The following is a 15,189-nucleotide window of genomic DNA, read 5'->3' as shown; positions in this document are numbered from 1 at the left end:
TCTATTCTTTTGTTGGTTAAAATACCTGCTAGGTTCAGAAATTCTATCTATCCTCATTTATCTCGGCAGCTTACCATTGTATTTATTTCATTGATTAAGTATTTTGCACCAAGGTTTCTGATTGGTTCTATTTTATGATTTTTTTATATCCTTGGAAAAATTTTTTGTTATGCTCTGAAACTATTTTCCTCATTGCCTTGTATTTTTTTAAGTCTGGATTCTCATGCATTTCCTAGGAATCCCCATTTTGAGTTGTTTTTAAGCATATCATAGATTATGTATTCTTTTCCTTTGGAGTTCTGTTTCATTTTTCTTGGTCTGTACATCTGGTGGAATATTCTCATTTTATGAAGTATCTACTATAACAATTTATTTTCATTCATTGGCCTATCATTCAGATGGAATACTACATTTCAGTTAAGTTAGATGCTTTTGAATTTGATTATAGAGCTGGAAAGTGTAGTCACTGTAGATTCGTCTTGCAATGATGTCCCTGCTCTCAGTGGTGAAGGCAATTATATGACTCCAGAGACAGTGTCCCCAGATTTTAGTCTAGCATTGATGGTACTGGAACTTGTGGAGATGACAGTCCCAAAGTGCCTCAGAATAAGCACAGTAGACTGAAAGTTGTGTGACAGCAGCCACTATCTTCAAACCACAAAATGTGAAAGAAATTCTGGGGATGAACATGGGAGGTGCCTGGGCTTGTGGCAGCAGCTACTCAGTCTGGAGCCACCAGACAGGATGGACCTTCTTTGGGTAGACAGTACACTATTTTAAAATTTTTATTTTATTAATTACACTTTATTCACTTTGTATCCCCCCATAAGCCCCTTCTTCCTCCCCTCCCGGCCCCACCCTCCCTCCCCCTTCTTCACGCATGCCCCTCCCCAAGTCCACTGATAGGGGAGGTCCCCCTCTCCTTCCTTCTGATCTTAGTCTATCAAATCTCATCAGGAGTGGCTGCATTGTCGCCTTCTGTGGCCTGGTAAGGTTGCTCCCCCCTCAGGGGGAGGTGATCAAAGAGCAGGCCAATCATATTATCTCAGAGGCAGTCCCTCTTCCCATTACTATGTAACCCACGTGGACACTAAACTGCCATGGGCCATATCTGTGCAAGGGTTCTAGGTTATCTCCATGCCTGGTACTTGGTTGGAGTATGAGTCTCTGGGAAGACCCCTGTGTTCAAATTTTCTGGTTCTGTTGCTCTCCTTGTGGGGTTCCTGTCCTCTCCAGATCTTACTATTTCCCACTTCTTACATAAGATTCCATGCACTCTGCCCAACAGTTGGCCATAAGGGACAGTACACTTTTAAACCATGTTCTCCTTAGCAGGGTTCATATATTCAATATTTTCAGTAGTGTTCTTTGTAGTAAAGCCACTTATGAAACCCATTAAGTATAAATTGAGCTAGTTTCACCTGTAAGGTGTCTTATTGCAATTCAGTTTTCAGTCCAGGAAATTTACTCTATTGTTAAATATCTCTAAGGTTTGTAGGTCATCTTTGTTCTGAGTCCAAGGCCATAATAAGTAGTGTCAAAAGATGTATTCCCCTTGATCTGGTTATAGCCTGGCTGCACAAACCTTTAATGGTAGGTAGTAATTTCTGTGCTGTTTAAATCTGTAATGAGTAAATTTATCACTATTGTTCTGAGCCGTGGCTGTTTCCTTTCTCTGGCAGAGAACACCATGGGAATGCTATGCAGCCTTCTGTCAAGGATAACAGTGGCAGTCATGGCTCTCCCATCAGTGGAAAGTTGGAAGGCATCTTCTTCAGCTGCAGCACCGAGTTCAACACAGGCAAGCCACCACAGGATTCACCGTATGGAAGATACAGGTTTGAGATTGCAGCAGAAAAACTTTTCAACCCCAATACTAACTTATACTTTGGGGACTTCTACTGTATGTACACTGCTTATCATTATGTGATTCTTGTCATTGCCCCTGTGGGATCACCAGGAGATGAATTTTGTAAGCAGCGCCTTCCTCAACTAAATTCCAAGGATAATAAGTTTTTGACCTGTACAGAAGAAGATGGGGTGCTGGTGTACCACCACGCCCAGGATGTCATTTTAGAAGTCATTTACACTGACCCCGTGGCTCTTTCCCTGGGCACCGTGGCAGAAATCACTGGTCATCAGCTCATGAGTTTGTCTACTGCAAATGCAAAGAAAGACCCCAGCTGCAAAACCTGTAACATCAGTGTCGGACGTTAACACTACTTTCGTACTCTCTCCCACCCTGTCCACCCATAGGAGCATTACCCTCTGTCGTTCCTTTTCATCACCAGATGTTCCCACTGAAGCATGCCTATGCCGCTGTCACCAAAAGCAAACTACATCATGCAGAGCCTTTCCGTGTCTCCTCTGGCCCACCCTTGTCTACCTTTTCCAATGATGTCCCCAAGTTGTCCTGACACTTTGTTTGCCTAGATGCTGCAATGCTTTTATGTTTCCTTTATGCCAAACATAACAAGACAGTTATATAGACCGCTTTAGCAAAGTACAAAATAATGGCTTATAAATGGTGTTTAAATATGCATCCATTTTAATCTACTGAATAAATATTGGGATAACTCCAAACCGCATGAAAGGGTGTAATTGCAGCATGAGTTAAACCTTAAAAGCCTAGAATTGTCAGCACTTCCACCTTGTTGTTTGACAGTGTTATTTATGTTATTTATATTAGCTAACAGGAAACAGTTACTGTGCTTCAACATAATAAATATAATAGAAAAATATTTTATTTGTATGTTGTATAAAATATTTACAATCATATAGAATATAGTTACATTTTAATAGCAATTGTATACATCTCACGAAACCATTTCCCTTATCAAAGATGTAATTTGTAAACCTCAAATAGTTGTGTATCTGTCCTGTTACAAGTAGATGACTTCAATTAAACAAATTTATGAAGGCCATTACTCTGATTCATAAAAGGTTTAAAACATCAGGTGAATACAGAGAAAACAATATGCCTCTGATATATACTCTGCTTCTGGAATCAGTATTTTTTTTTTCCTTCTGCCCAAGCAGTATGAAAATCTGAATTTCTCCAACACCATACTTAAACATTACAGAAAACAGAAATATGAACAAAGTTGATAATGAGAAAATGTCTGTTACTTGATTTTACAAAAACCAAGACCAATAAATGTGTTTTTAAATGAATGGAGAAAAAGCAAGATACACTAAATAAAGCAAATAAAAGGTTTCTTGGTGATTTCCAAGCTTTTTGCCCTGTACAGAATGAATGCAGCTCACAAGAAAGCTATTTCACTTTATAAAGTACAGACCTTGGAACATTAAGAAAGATGCATATTCCCAATGGAAAAATAGTTATATAATCTTAATATAGGAAACAAGAAAATCAGCAATAATACTATAGTCACATTAGGTTATTACTGCAGACACGTCTATCCAAAATACCTATTTTAATATTTTATTTTAATATAAACATTTGTCAATTATAGACAAAGATAACTCACAAAGCACATGCCATTCAAACGAACTTTGGTAACCAGAAATGTAAATTTTCAAATAACAGCTAAAATAATGCACTATTTTAAAATAGATAATAGGAAATTCTCAGTGACACAGTTGAGTGTGTTTTAGAGTGCTGAACACATACAGACGTACACGACAAGAGTGTGGATGTTGTCTCAAATTACCTTTCTAGCTGTTTTCCTCCTTGGATGATGAACAGAATTTTTCCTTGACTCACCAATTTATTTAAACTACACCTTTTCCAAACATCAGTAAAATCAGTTTTGGGGCACTAATAAACTTTCCCAAGTAGGTAGTCTGCCTATGTGTTATTTTAGGTTTGACAAGATATCAGCTGTTTTTTTTAAATAATTGTATTTGACAATGGATTTCAGTCTAGCGTGGAGGCTGAATGTTTTTGACGACCCCAGTATTATCTATTGTTTCCATATTCAAATGCCTTATTGTGTATAATTATAAGAGCTCATCCTTCATAAAACAAACAAACAAAAACAGCTAATACTATCTCTAAAGTGCTTCCATTTTCAGTTAATCAAAACTACTTAGTAAGAACAGTCGAGGAAAATAAACTTGACTTTATCCTAGGTGGAAGTGATCAGAGCTGAACTTCAAATAGTTTTGGCCACATCCTGCTTGCTGATGAGGACCTCTAATAGTCTCAGTTTGGCTTTTATGTGCTTGTATTCATAGTACTCGTCTGCCATTGGCATCCTGTCTTCCTTCTGTGGGCTTCTGCAGAAAGGAAGATAAAATCTATTAGTTGATTTATGAGCCAGGTCATTAAAGGTCCTTTTATAACTGACAGAGGCCTGAGGGCTTCCATTTGGCTATTTTTTTTTTTGTCTTCTTTATGTCCTTTTTGCCTCACTCCATCTCTACCCTATTTCTTTAAGCAATAGTACAATGTGTTTTGCAAATATGAGAACCCATATTCAAGCACAAAACAATGGTGCAGGTGAAAAGATGTGAAGAAAAAGCAAAGGCTAGAGCATCTAAAGCATCTCTTTTCTACTCATCCTCTTACTTTCTGTAGTTCCATGATTGTGAAGAATGCTCAGCCTTTACAATGAAAGCTGTTAAAAAATAGTATCCTGAAAATACTGCAAGATATTTGATTACACAAGTAATCCATAAATTCACAGTGACAGAAACTTCCCAGGGGCTTCCTTGTAAGCTTGAAATGTTTCTAAGTTTCCTTGTAGTTACACCTGTCTCTGTTGTTGTGTACCAGAACTTCTGAGCCTTTTCTTGACAGAAGTAATCCACGAGTCTAAATAGTCTCAATCAGGCACCAGCGAAATGGCCCAGTGGGTAAAGGTACCTGCTACCAAACCTGATAACCCGAGCTCCATCCTTAGGACCCACATGATAAAAAGAGACAACCGATCCCCAAGATGTCCTCTGGCCTCCATGCATATTAACACATACACAGTTTTAATTGCAACAGCAGCTCTCTTGCTGTGCTCTCTTGCACAGTAATTACAAGATTGGCATGTACTAAAGTATAAGCCTTGGTACATGCACAATCTGGGTGTTCTTGTTCTACTACCATGTTTACGGTGTCTCTAAATGTATAGGAAATCCATTCCCATGGTTATTTTAGCTTTATAGTTGGGTTGAATGTAAGCAGCAAATTGTCTTAGGGAAAGCAAGGTAACAGTCTATTTTCTTGCCATTGGACAGTTTGAATTTAGCTTTAATAAAGAGCATTTTCTTATTTAGATGACATGTTAGAGCATATAACATCACATAGAGCAAACAAAGACATAGCTCGAATAGATTTAGGTAGTGTAAGTACAACAGAACAACCTGTTCCTTGACTGCAGTAAGTCAGGAATAATTTGGAATCATATTCTCCTGCATCTTCATTCTTAGATAGATATATACTGTTGTGTAGATTTTTATATATACACAATCAATGACTATTACCAAGAACAGGCAGAACAATTAAGCCACTGCTGTTGCCAAAAGGCATGTCAAATAATACTGATAGATGCCATAGGCAGGACTCGGTACACTGAAACCTCTCTAGTGTAGACTCCTGTGTTTGAATGGGTAAAAATGCAAATTTCTTCAGGAAACTCAAGGTGATGAAAAGACTGTGTGTATGTCTTAACCCTGATTAACTCAATTTTTCATGCAACAACTATTTAAATTCAAAATCCTGAAACCATCTCAAATATTTCACTGAATGAAAAACTCTCACTGAATAATTTTAAAGAGGAACTTTAATGCAAGTCTGATGTGTAAGCAAAGCACCTGGGAGCCTATGACCTCACCGAGCCACAGTTTCTCACCTGGTGAGCCTATTGTTAATGGAGAGCAAAACAGAAAAGCTACCAAGGACTATGAAGCAAGCACGCTGAGCATGGATGTCTCAGGGTGCTTTAGCGCTGCCCCACTCCCTTATAGCAGCCTATGGGCTAAGAGAAAATGACAGCAAGGCAAGAAAGAAAGGCAGCGTGTTAGTAATAAGAACCTGAGCTTATCTTGCCATTTAGAAGCTTTGTGATTTTGGGAAAGTTGCAGCAGTGCTTGCAAGAGTGTCCAACCGTTACACAATGAGGTTATCTACAAGCTCAGGCTAAAGACCACACAATCTAGCTTTTAAAAATTGAAAAAAAATATATAAATTTATCTTTTTGTTGTTGCTGGGACATTTGCATTGCAATCTTCTGGCAGTTGTGGCAGACTGGAAACACTGCGAGGGTGTGTGTGTGTGTGTGTGTGTGTGTGTGTGTCAGGAGGTGTTTAAGGCCAATGTCCCCAGGCCAGGCATGGTAGTGTTGGTGTATGCCTTTAGTCCCAGCACTCAGGAAGCAGAGGCAGAGATAGGCAAATCTCTGTGACTTAGAAGCCAGCCTGGTCTACATAAGCAAGTCCAGGACAGCCAGAGCTTTGTTACACAGAGAAACCCTGTCTCAAAAAAAACCTGAAAAACCAAAACTAGAGAGAGAGAAAAAAAAAGAAAAGAAAAAAGAAAGAAAAGAAAACTAATGTCTTATATCACAGTCACAGCTTTCCAACATCCCAGGAGACAAAACATTTCATAGCTTTTTGGTGTAAACAGAGATTGAGGACAGCTAAGTAATTTGTCTCTTCTCCAAAAGACACTAACATTCATTACCTGATTTATATATAGAGATTTGTTGCTAACAATAAAAATTACACTAAATTAATGAGTGTATAGTAACAGCTGGGATGAGAGACAAAACTATAGGAAGACAGATGGTCCAACTAAATACCTGAGAGAGAAAAATATCTATGAACTTTTTGACTAAACCCTAGAATAAAAAACAAGGATAGATGTGAAGTTTAGAGAAGATAGTTAGGAAAGCATTCATGTAATAGGTAAAGAATAAATTGTGGAACTAAGACTCAAAGAACAAGGGCTGAAAAATAAAATTTTAAGAAGCCTAGACAAGTTCATCATATTGTGTTGAAATGCACATATCAAACATTTTCAGAGTTCAGTTTTCATTTTGTAAAGGCTAATGTTAAACCTGACAGCTGTTATCATGAACATTCCATAAAACATCGGGGTATTGCATTGGAGAAAGCACAATCTTCAGCTAGAATTTACATCTTACCACTGTTCCTACCAGAGCAGAGTTCATTCTGAACTATAATTCTTTAGGAAATATCAGCATTAAAAAATCCTTTTCTGCTCACACTTACCTTCCCGTCTGTTTAAAAAATTGTTCTTCAAATTCTCGCAGGGCTTTCCGTAGCCTCTTCTTATCAGCCCTAGTTTCTCGGAGATGGTCAAGAAGGACTGGCCTGTATCAGGTGAGACACATTTGGCATCATTAAGCACTGGCCTGACTGAATGATCATGCCTGCATTATATCAGGTCAGCAAAATGGGCACATTATATGACTGAAATGGAAGAATTTCTGAGTAACTGTGGCACACACTGTAAATGTGGCCTTGGTGTAGGAGCAGCACATAAGCCTGGTGTTACCCTAACATTAACAGTGTCATGGGCAAAGGGTAAGGGCAGTGTACTGAACTGCCATAAGAAATGGTGATGTCATGGTGCTATAACAAGATGTCAGGAGGGAGCAGGCATGTGAGGAATACATAGCAATGTTTGTTGACAATAAGAGACACAAGGAAAAATATGTCCTCAGAATGTGGGGAGAAGGACAAAACCCTTGTGGAATAAAACTGAACCAGGGAAGTGATGACATTCCACTGCAGTCTACTTCATGGTAGAATCAGTCTATGCTTCCATAGACTGAATACTAAAGTTATATATAGGCATTTGTACACGCCAAGTCTATTGATTTCAAAAATACCCCCATCTACACAAATTTAGGCAAGACTTCTTTACAGTGACTACTCAGTGGTTGGGGAGAATAGAAGAAAAAAGAAAGATATGTTCTGTTTTCCCAGAAACCTAAATATTGCACTGTCTTTGGTTTTGCCTCATTTCCATTTGGGAGACACATTAAGAAGACTATATAATGCATATTAAAGACCTCACAGTGTGGGCTGTTATCACATGATCAAGAGGTATGCCAACTACTGAATGATGATGATGATGATGATGATGATGATGATGATGATGAAAGTCTAGACAGTTCTTAACTGAGGAGTCATTACGAGACAAAGACCAACTCATTGACTGGTGGCCAGTGTGATTACCCATCTGGAATACTATGTCATCTGAATGTAATAAAGGAAGAAAAGAAAAGGAAAGAAAAGAAAGGCTCTTGCCATTATTGATCCACTATAAATTTTACTCCTTTGGGTCCAATATTTCAAAAGCCAGCTTTCCTCTTACTCTGCTAAGGACTACAAGGGTTACGAATAACAGAACACAACTGAAAAGGAGGAGCCAAGTAAATTGCACATCAATACTTAATGACATATATAGGACTTCACTGTGGCTCTTCTATATTTTCCAGTTAAGAAGCCAACTGGATTGTACTTTTTGGGGTCTATTCTCTGCTAGAGAGCAACACTTTTGACTCTGAAGTGATATTGAATTTTTAACGTACAAGTAAGGTACCCAAGCCAGGAGTTTTGAGAGCCCATACTCAGGCTGCTCACTCACATGGTGGCCTCGTGTAAGTTGGACATGGAGAGAGCTGGTTGCTTCCCTTCTTTCTTTTCATCTGGTAGCAGGGTCCTTATAGGCTCTGTCTCAGGATAGGTGAGGTGATCACTGACAGGAAGGCGGGACACTGGAGCTGGTAAAGAAGGTTGTTGGCTTCTCTGTGGACAGTCTTCATCAGAGTCCTCTTCCTCCTGCTTGTCACAAGCAGAGTCAAATAGTCACAGAGTGCTACATGTCCCTTGAGCATTCGAGAGGACTGCAAGATCCTAAAACTCAGTAGACACCCGTAGCCCACACAGCTGCTGAGAACCAGAATGGAAACTACCAAGAGCCCTTTGTCAGTTTCATTAAAAACCTGCAGGAGTCAGTGCGAAAAGAGCATCCATGCCAGGCTACAGTGCTTCTCAAGTTTACCTATATTCCCTGAGCCAAGGAAGATAGATATTTGGGACCTGGACTAGGTTGAACTGTACACCAGGTGGGTCACCCTTTCCCCAGACCCTCTGCACTCTAGCTTCACAGCAGTGATACGGGTTAGGGCAAAATGTTCTACAGACATCTTATTCAAAAAGTGTCCCACTCAGACACAGAACAGGCTGCAGTCAATATAGATGATGTTAAGTGACAAGTTCAGAAGTTCAGTGACAAGTTTAGAATGCCAAAGAAGCAGTGACTATTCTTTATCCTTTCCAGTAAAATTATGAGAGCCAAAATATTTTCTTCAACCTTGAAAGGCATATTCCCATTTAAACTATTCTTCCTTCTCAAAGGAACATTTTAGACAATTTTATCATTCTCCTAACAGTCTTTAAATTACAGAATTATACTCAAGTAGATTTAAATTCCTATTTGTTAACATTTGCTGCTTTTTATATTGATAGCTGTTTTGAAACTGATGAAGTGAATGTGTCATGCTTTCCCAGTTCTGTCTGCCTTTAAAGCTGTTTTAAGAAAACAACTGAGCCTAACTCAGTTTTAGTACTTTTTATTGACATGAATTTATTTATATCTAGAATAATGTGATCAGATGGGATCAAAACAATGTTTCAGTATCTCGAAGAATGCATTACCAGTTTTATTAACCACCACACACAGAACAGCAGAGAGGTTCTGTCTTGTCTAGCTGTGTTAAAAATTAGACAATGCCACAGTGAAACCTATTTTGTCTTTTCCTTGCCCAAGAGGAGGGTAAAGAAATGGAATCAAACTTTAAGAGTGGCCCCAAGCGTGGAAGTTTGGTCTGTTCTGTTTCATAGCAGTTTGTTAGGCATCACTGTTAGGCACAGTACTGGGGTAGGGAAGACCACAGTAGCTGCTGGGATCATAGTATACACAGCTAGGAAGGCCACTTGGTAACATTCATGGTGCTGACTATGACATGGCACTAAATAGCATTGATGCTAGGTGCTAGTCAAGGTTTCCAGTTAGGGCCGCCATCTTTACTTACAATTGTAGGGATAAGGGATGGTGTTGACAAAATTTGCTTGATAATTCTGCATCGGTCATAAAGAGGTTTTATAAGGTTCTTGTCTTGCTTAGCTACCTGCAAAAAAATAAAATTAATTTTTTTTCAGACAATAGTCTCCTTACACCCACCTCATGTTAGGAATCCATCCCAGAACCCATACAAGATTGACAAGTACTCTGTCACAGACCTATTACCCATTCCCTAAGGCAATGTTCCAGCAGGCAAAAATAACAACAGGTAATGTTTGAAGCCTCAGAGGATCATAACACTTTAATGCAACAGCAATCAATAAAAAGGAAGTCGAAAGATGGTGTCTGTTGCACATCATTTTTTTTCCTAGGAAACCCATAAAGGATAAGAGCGAGTAGAGAATAGGACCATAAGGCTTTGTGGACAAGTCTGCAAAACATGAATAGTATTAAGTCTCTATTTTATTTTTAAGTGGCTAATCAAGATCAATCACTTTTTCTTCTGAACCTCTGTGACCATTCACAAACACCAGCTCTATACAGGCCTCCGTTATTAGACATATAGATTATGTACTGCCTTACTAGTTCATTCCATATAAACTTTAGTTACTTGGGACAAAACATTTGACTTTTGAATCCTCAATTTCCTACCCATATAACAAGGGGGTGGGAGTTTCAGAGTTCCTTCCAGGTTATTCCAAACATAGACAGGTATTTCTACTGACTTGCTAAAGTTCCAACCAAAACAATTCCCAACCTCTTAGTATACTCGCATTCGGTACCCATCTGCTGCGTGACTCATCCCTACGCACCATTGTTAGCAGGTGACATTATACATAAAAGTTCATTGTGTCTTGTCTGTTTATCCACATGTCTATCCAAAATAGCCAAACCTCTCTTCTTCCTTGGGCCCCCATATATTCACATACTATCTCATACATGAGTTTGCTATATACTCATTACACACACACAGCTGTCCCTCTATTCTCAACCCATTGTTTATTCTCATCAGGGCAAGGTATATAGTCACCCACATGCCTTTTATGGAAGCACACACAGTAGAATGCTAACTAGCTCCACCTGACAGATTTTCCAGAGATTTGAGACAAAGAAAATAGCTCCCCAGTGATACTTATGATGCTCCATCCCCATGGGCTTCACAAGCCACACTGGTCCATGTTGCTTTCCATTTTCTATTTCACTATCTGGACCTTAGCTTCTGTTTCATTTCTTACCTGCCCAAATATAAGTTTACTGAGGCCTCAAATACCACCACATATTTCTTTAACTTCTTACCACTATCTACCACATTCCTATTCTGATTATTAAGAAGTTCATAGGTAAAAACTCTAACTTTTAGTAATCTCCATATGTGTGGGGGGGGGGCTTGAACTAACAGAGATCTACTTTCCTCTGTCCCCTTGGTGGTGGGATTAAAGACTTGCACCACCACTGCCCAGCTATATATGATGTGGATATATAGACACAAACTCCAGGCTATAATCTAAGATACATGTGTATTTTCAGGAGAAAGATAATTTGCTGTAGAAGCCTTTTAGTTTTGGTTCATAACCTTAAGAGCCTTTAATTTTCTAGCCAAATTCACTCTTTAAGCATTTTCTTAATATCTTTACACACACATATACACACAAATCCTGCCAATATGTAGTCCATGGGATTTTAATACATTTTAAGAGGGAGACTATAAATGTAACTTCAGAAAACAATGAAATCCTTTTTTTGTGTTTGTTTCCCTTCAGTACCTCACTGAGACTTTAATTCTATAGAAAGCACTTACAAAACAATGGACTTAAAACATTGGTCTATTTTTTGGTTGTGGCTTTTCTACCTAGTATAGTCCTTCCCTACTCCCTCAGATTCTAGGAGAATCCTAAAAGGGAATAGAGATCAGGACATCTGCTGCAAGATTGTGTCTTCTAGACATAACATGGAGGCTATACCCATGAAATCTCAACATTATGGCTGCCTAGACAAGACCGGAACAATGATGACACTAGTTGTTATGCCAACATGGACAGGGGAAATCTCACAGGGCATCACACCAACATAGAGCTACAGGCAGTTAACAAATATTGAGAGAGGGAGAATTAGTCTTCGTAGGGATGACCCCCCTAATTGGCCAAGTGGTCAGTCCTAAAAACATGCAAATGAGCAACACCAAATGGACTTGGCACTGTACTTACATATTTGTTCATGTGTGTGTTAAAGAAAAAGAAGCTATGAGTTTTCGAGGGAGCGGGAGAGAGACTGGGACAGCATGGGAGGAGTTGGTGATGAGAGAAATGATGAAACTGCAGTTTAATTAGAAATTAAAAAAATTAAAAATACACAAATGCAAACAAACTTTTAAAAAGCAATTAAAAAATTAATGAGAATGCTACTTAGAAAGTTATCTTCCCCAGGCACTAGATGAAAATTGAAGTGCACATACACTGAAACCAAGTCCTCTCAATGCTAATGATTTTACTCCTCGGATCATTACTGACTAATCTCCCAATGGAAAGGAGCATGTGATGCCAGCCCACATGTGGGTCTCAGACACAGAGCAGTATTGACAGGTTTGATTCCTAAAACTAAAAGTTTCCTGTCCCTTCCTATATAGAGAGGAAAACATCAGTTTTGCGTCTCTCCTTGAGAGAAAGCTCAAGGATAAGTAGAGGGCATGATTATATTTAAAAGTTCCTGTGCTTTTCTGAGAAAGAGGCTAGGACAACAGTTCCACGGGGTAAGGAAAACAAACACATGGATAAATCTGCTAGAGTTACAGCAGCTTTTTCCTAAATAACCTCCTGACCAGGACCAGAAAGAAAACATCTGGGCTGGCCACTTTGCGGCAGTTTGGAATGGCAGCTTCTCTTCAGGATGCAATGCCAGGACCTAAGAATGTGAACCGCAAGGGAAGTAAAGAATTTTCAGCATGGCAGAGTAAGCAGGGTGCCAACAAGTATTGCCAAATCATGTTTGCTTGGAGTTCTCTCTTAACCTCCTCTTCCATTTACTCCTGATACTACAACAGAAGGGTGAGGGGCAATAACTACCTTTGGGGATTTATCTGTACATACTGGCCTGGAAAATGACACCCATTACCCTGGAAAGCTCTCTCTGGCTATTTTATGCGGACAATGGAAGCTATTAGTAAGCCAATTTTTTATTCAATGAGGTTCTCTTTGCACAGAACAAAAATCAAAAGGTAACATTAGTAGAAACAGAAAATAGATTTGTTTCTAACGATTAGCTCTTTTTAAAAAATCCCTACATAAAAGGAGGAGAAAATGACTGAATCACAATATCTAAACACTGTAAGGCCACTGTAAGGCAGTGGTTCTCAACTAATGCCTAATACCCTTTAGTACAGTTCCTCATGTTGTGGTGACACCAACCATAAAGGATTGCTGTGCCATAACTGTAAATTTACTACTGTTATGAACCATAATGTAAATAAATATCTGATATACAGGATATCCAATATGTAATCCCAAAAGGGCCATGACCCATAGGGTGAGAACAGCTGTTTTGGGGTTTATGGTACGAGCTCTGTAGAGTAGGTTTCAGTATGAGCACCAATGCAAGATATTCCCTAAAAGTCTGGGGGGAAATAAAATCACTTGCTGTGGAAATTTTTATAGCTAATGCGATTTAGGAGCATGGCAAGAAGGCCAGATGAAGTCATCCATCTGCTCAGGCCTGAAGAGACTGCGCTTAACTAGATGAACTGACATGCCACACCTTGTTGAAAAGGCAAGAAACAGGCTAGATGCAATAGTCTTGTTTCCTTGAGTTTTGCCATGGCCTCTGAACTTCCTCTTGGTACCCACCCCATGGCTCCCTATGGTTCCCGGTGTTGCACTTCTCTGGAGCAGTAATGAGATGTGCCATCAAAGCCTGCACATCTCACTCCAGACAGCCCCTATCAAAAAGGCCCAGCTCTAGTGTAAAGCTCCCAGGTCTATTTGAAGAGGCTTCTGACACTCAGTAAGCCTCTCAATAGATACTGTGTTTGATAGAAGATTTTCTGCCGTTTATGCAGAATTTCTGCACGGATGACTTCTTTGACTTCTAAGTACCGAGGTTCTTCTGCAGACTTATTTCACTCTTGTCTCAGAAGGCCAGCTGACCATCCCAGCTTTCCCAGGACTGACAATGAAAGCCCTGTGCAAACTAGGAGGGTTGGTGGCCCAGTTCCTCAAAGCTCTTAAACTTGATGGGCCCTGCGTATGTTACCTCTTAACATTGTCATCTTTGCTCCAAAATCTGCCTCTTCACATAGTTCTGATATGTCAGTAAGCTGACTTGTCTCTATGGATTTCTTCTTTCTGCCCTGTAAGGCAGTGGCTCTCAACCTGTGGGTCAGACCCCTTTGGCGGTCGCATATCAAATATTTTCCATATCATATATTTATACCTCGATTCATAACAGTAGCAAAATTACAGTTTTGAAGTAGCAATGGAAATAATTTATGGTTGGGGTCACCATAACATGAAAAACTATATTAAAGGGTCACAGTATTAGGAAGGTTAAGAACCACTGGTCTAAGGCTTCAACATGCGCTTTTGTTCCAACTAAAATATCCTTTGAGTATGTTGTCTTTCTACTAATGTCACTGTATTGATCAAGCCGCCCATTCCATCATCTCATTTGCCCTGATTCACACAGCAATCTGATCTTTTAAATGTTTATCACCTCACACTAGTTTTCTGTTACCACTCGGCCACCCCTTACTCCACTTTACAGCCTGAAAGGTCCAGCATCGTTCCACTTGTCACAGCTTTTCTGATTGTATCTCATGTTGCCTCATATCTCAGCCCTCAGTCCTGAGATGCTTGTGTATACCAAAAAGTTCTTCCCTCTTTTACCCCTTAGTGTTTGGGAGTTCTATCTAGAATGTTCTTTGCTGCTTTTTTGGCCTGCCCAGTTCCTTGATTAAATGCCAACTTTGGCCTTTTAATAATCCTATTCAAGAAAGACTGTTTCTTTTGTGTTCTGACATTCATCTACTTTGTTCTGTGCATAGTACTTACCAAAATCCTTGTCTATTTAAACTGCTTCTTATATCCCAACTCTCAGCAGAGTGAGAGTCCAGGAGAGCAGTGCTCATATGACTCCTCTATCTTGATTTACCCAAACTCATATAACAAACATTTGAATCCTTTTGGAGA

General features: G+C 39.3%; 2 protein-coding genes across 8 annotated transcripts in view; one reads left to right on the top strand and one right to left on the bottom strand.

Annotated features, from left to right (window-relative positions):
• Phyhipl (phytanoyl-CoA 2-hydroxylase interacting protein like) overlaps nt 1-2,832 on the top strand; it is a 40,143-nt gene extending 37,311 nt beyond the window's left edge. For all 4 annotated transcript variants that reach the window (XM_055598930.1, XM_055598933.1, XM_055598931.1 and 1 more), the window contains exon 5: nt 1,683-2,832. In XM_055598930.1, the coding sequence (XP_055454905.1) occupies nt 1,683-2,217 (535 nt within the window). In that variant the 3' untranslated portion in view covers nt 2,218-2,832. The remainder of the gene's footprint in view (nt 1-1,682) is intronic.
• A 220-nt stretch (nt 2,833-3,052) lies between these two features.
• Fam13c (family with sequence similarity 13 member C) overlaps nt 3,053-15,189 on the bottom strand; it is a 101,724-nt gene continuing 89,587 nt past the window's right edge. For 3 of the 4 annotated variants that reach the window (XM_055598929.1, XM_055598926.1, XM_055598928.1), the window contains 4 exons: nt 10,023-10,118; nt 8,573-8,769; nt 7,189-7,290; nt 3,053-4,242 (listed from right to left, as the gene is read on the bottom strand). In XM_055598929.1, the coding sequence (XP_055454904.1) occupies nt 4,119-4,242; nt 7,189-7,290; nt 8,573-8,769; nt 10,023-10,118 (519 nt within the window). In that variant the 3' untranslated portion in view covers nt 3,053-4,118. The remainder of the gene's footprint in view (nt 4,243-7,188; nt 7,291-8,572; nt 8,770-10,022; nt 10,119-15,189) is intronic. The other variant, XM_055598927.1, reaches the window with a different exon arrangement.

Source organism: Psammomys obesus, unplaced genomic scaffold (assembly GCF_907164565.1).
Source record: "Psammomys obesus unplaced genomic scaffold, mPsaObe1.curated_primary_1811, whole genome shotgun sequence".
In the NCBI taxonomy this organism is placed as follows: Eukaryota; Metazoa; Chordata; class Mammalia; order Rodentia; family Muridae; genus Psammomys; species Psammomys obesus.
The sequence above is the reverse complement of the archived record's forward strand: the minus strand, read 5'-3'. Positions and strand labels throughout refer to the sequence as shown.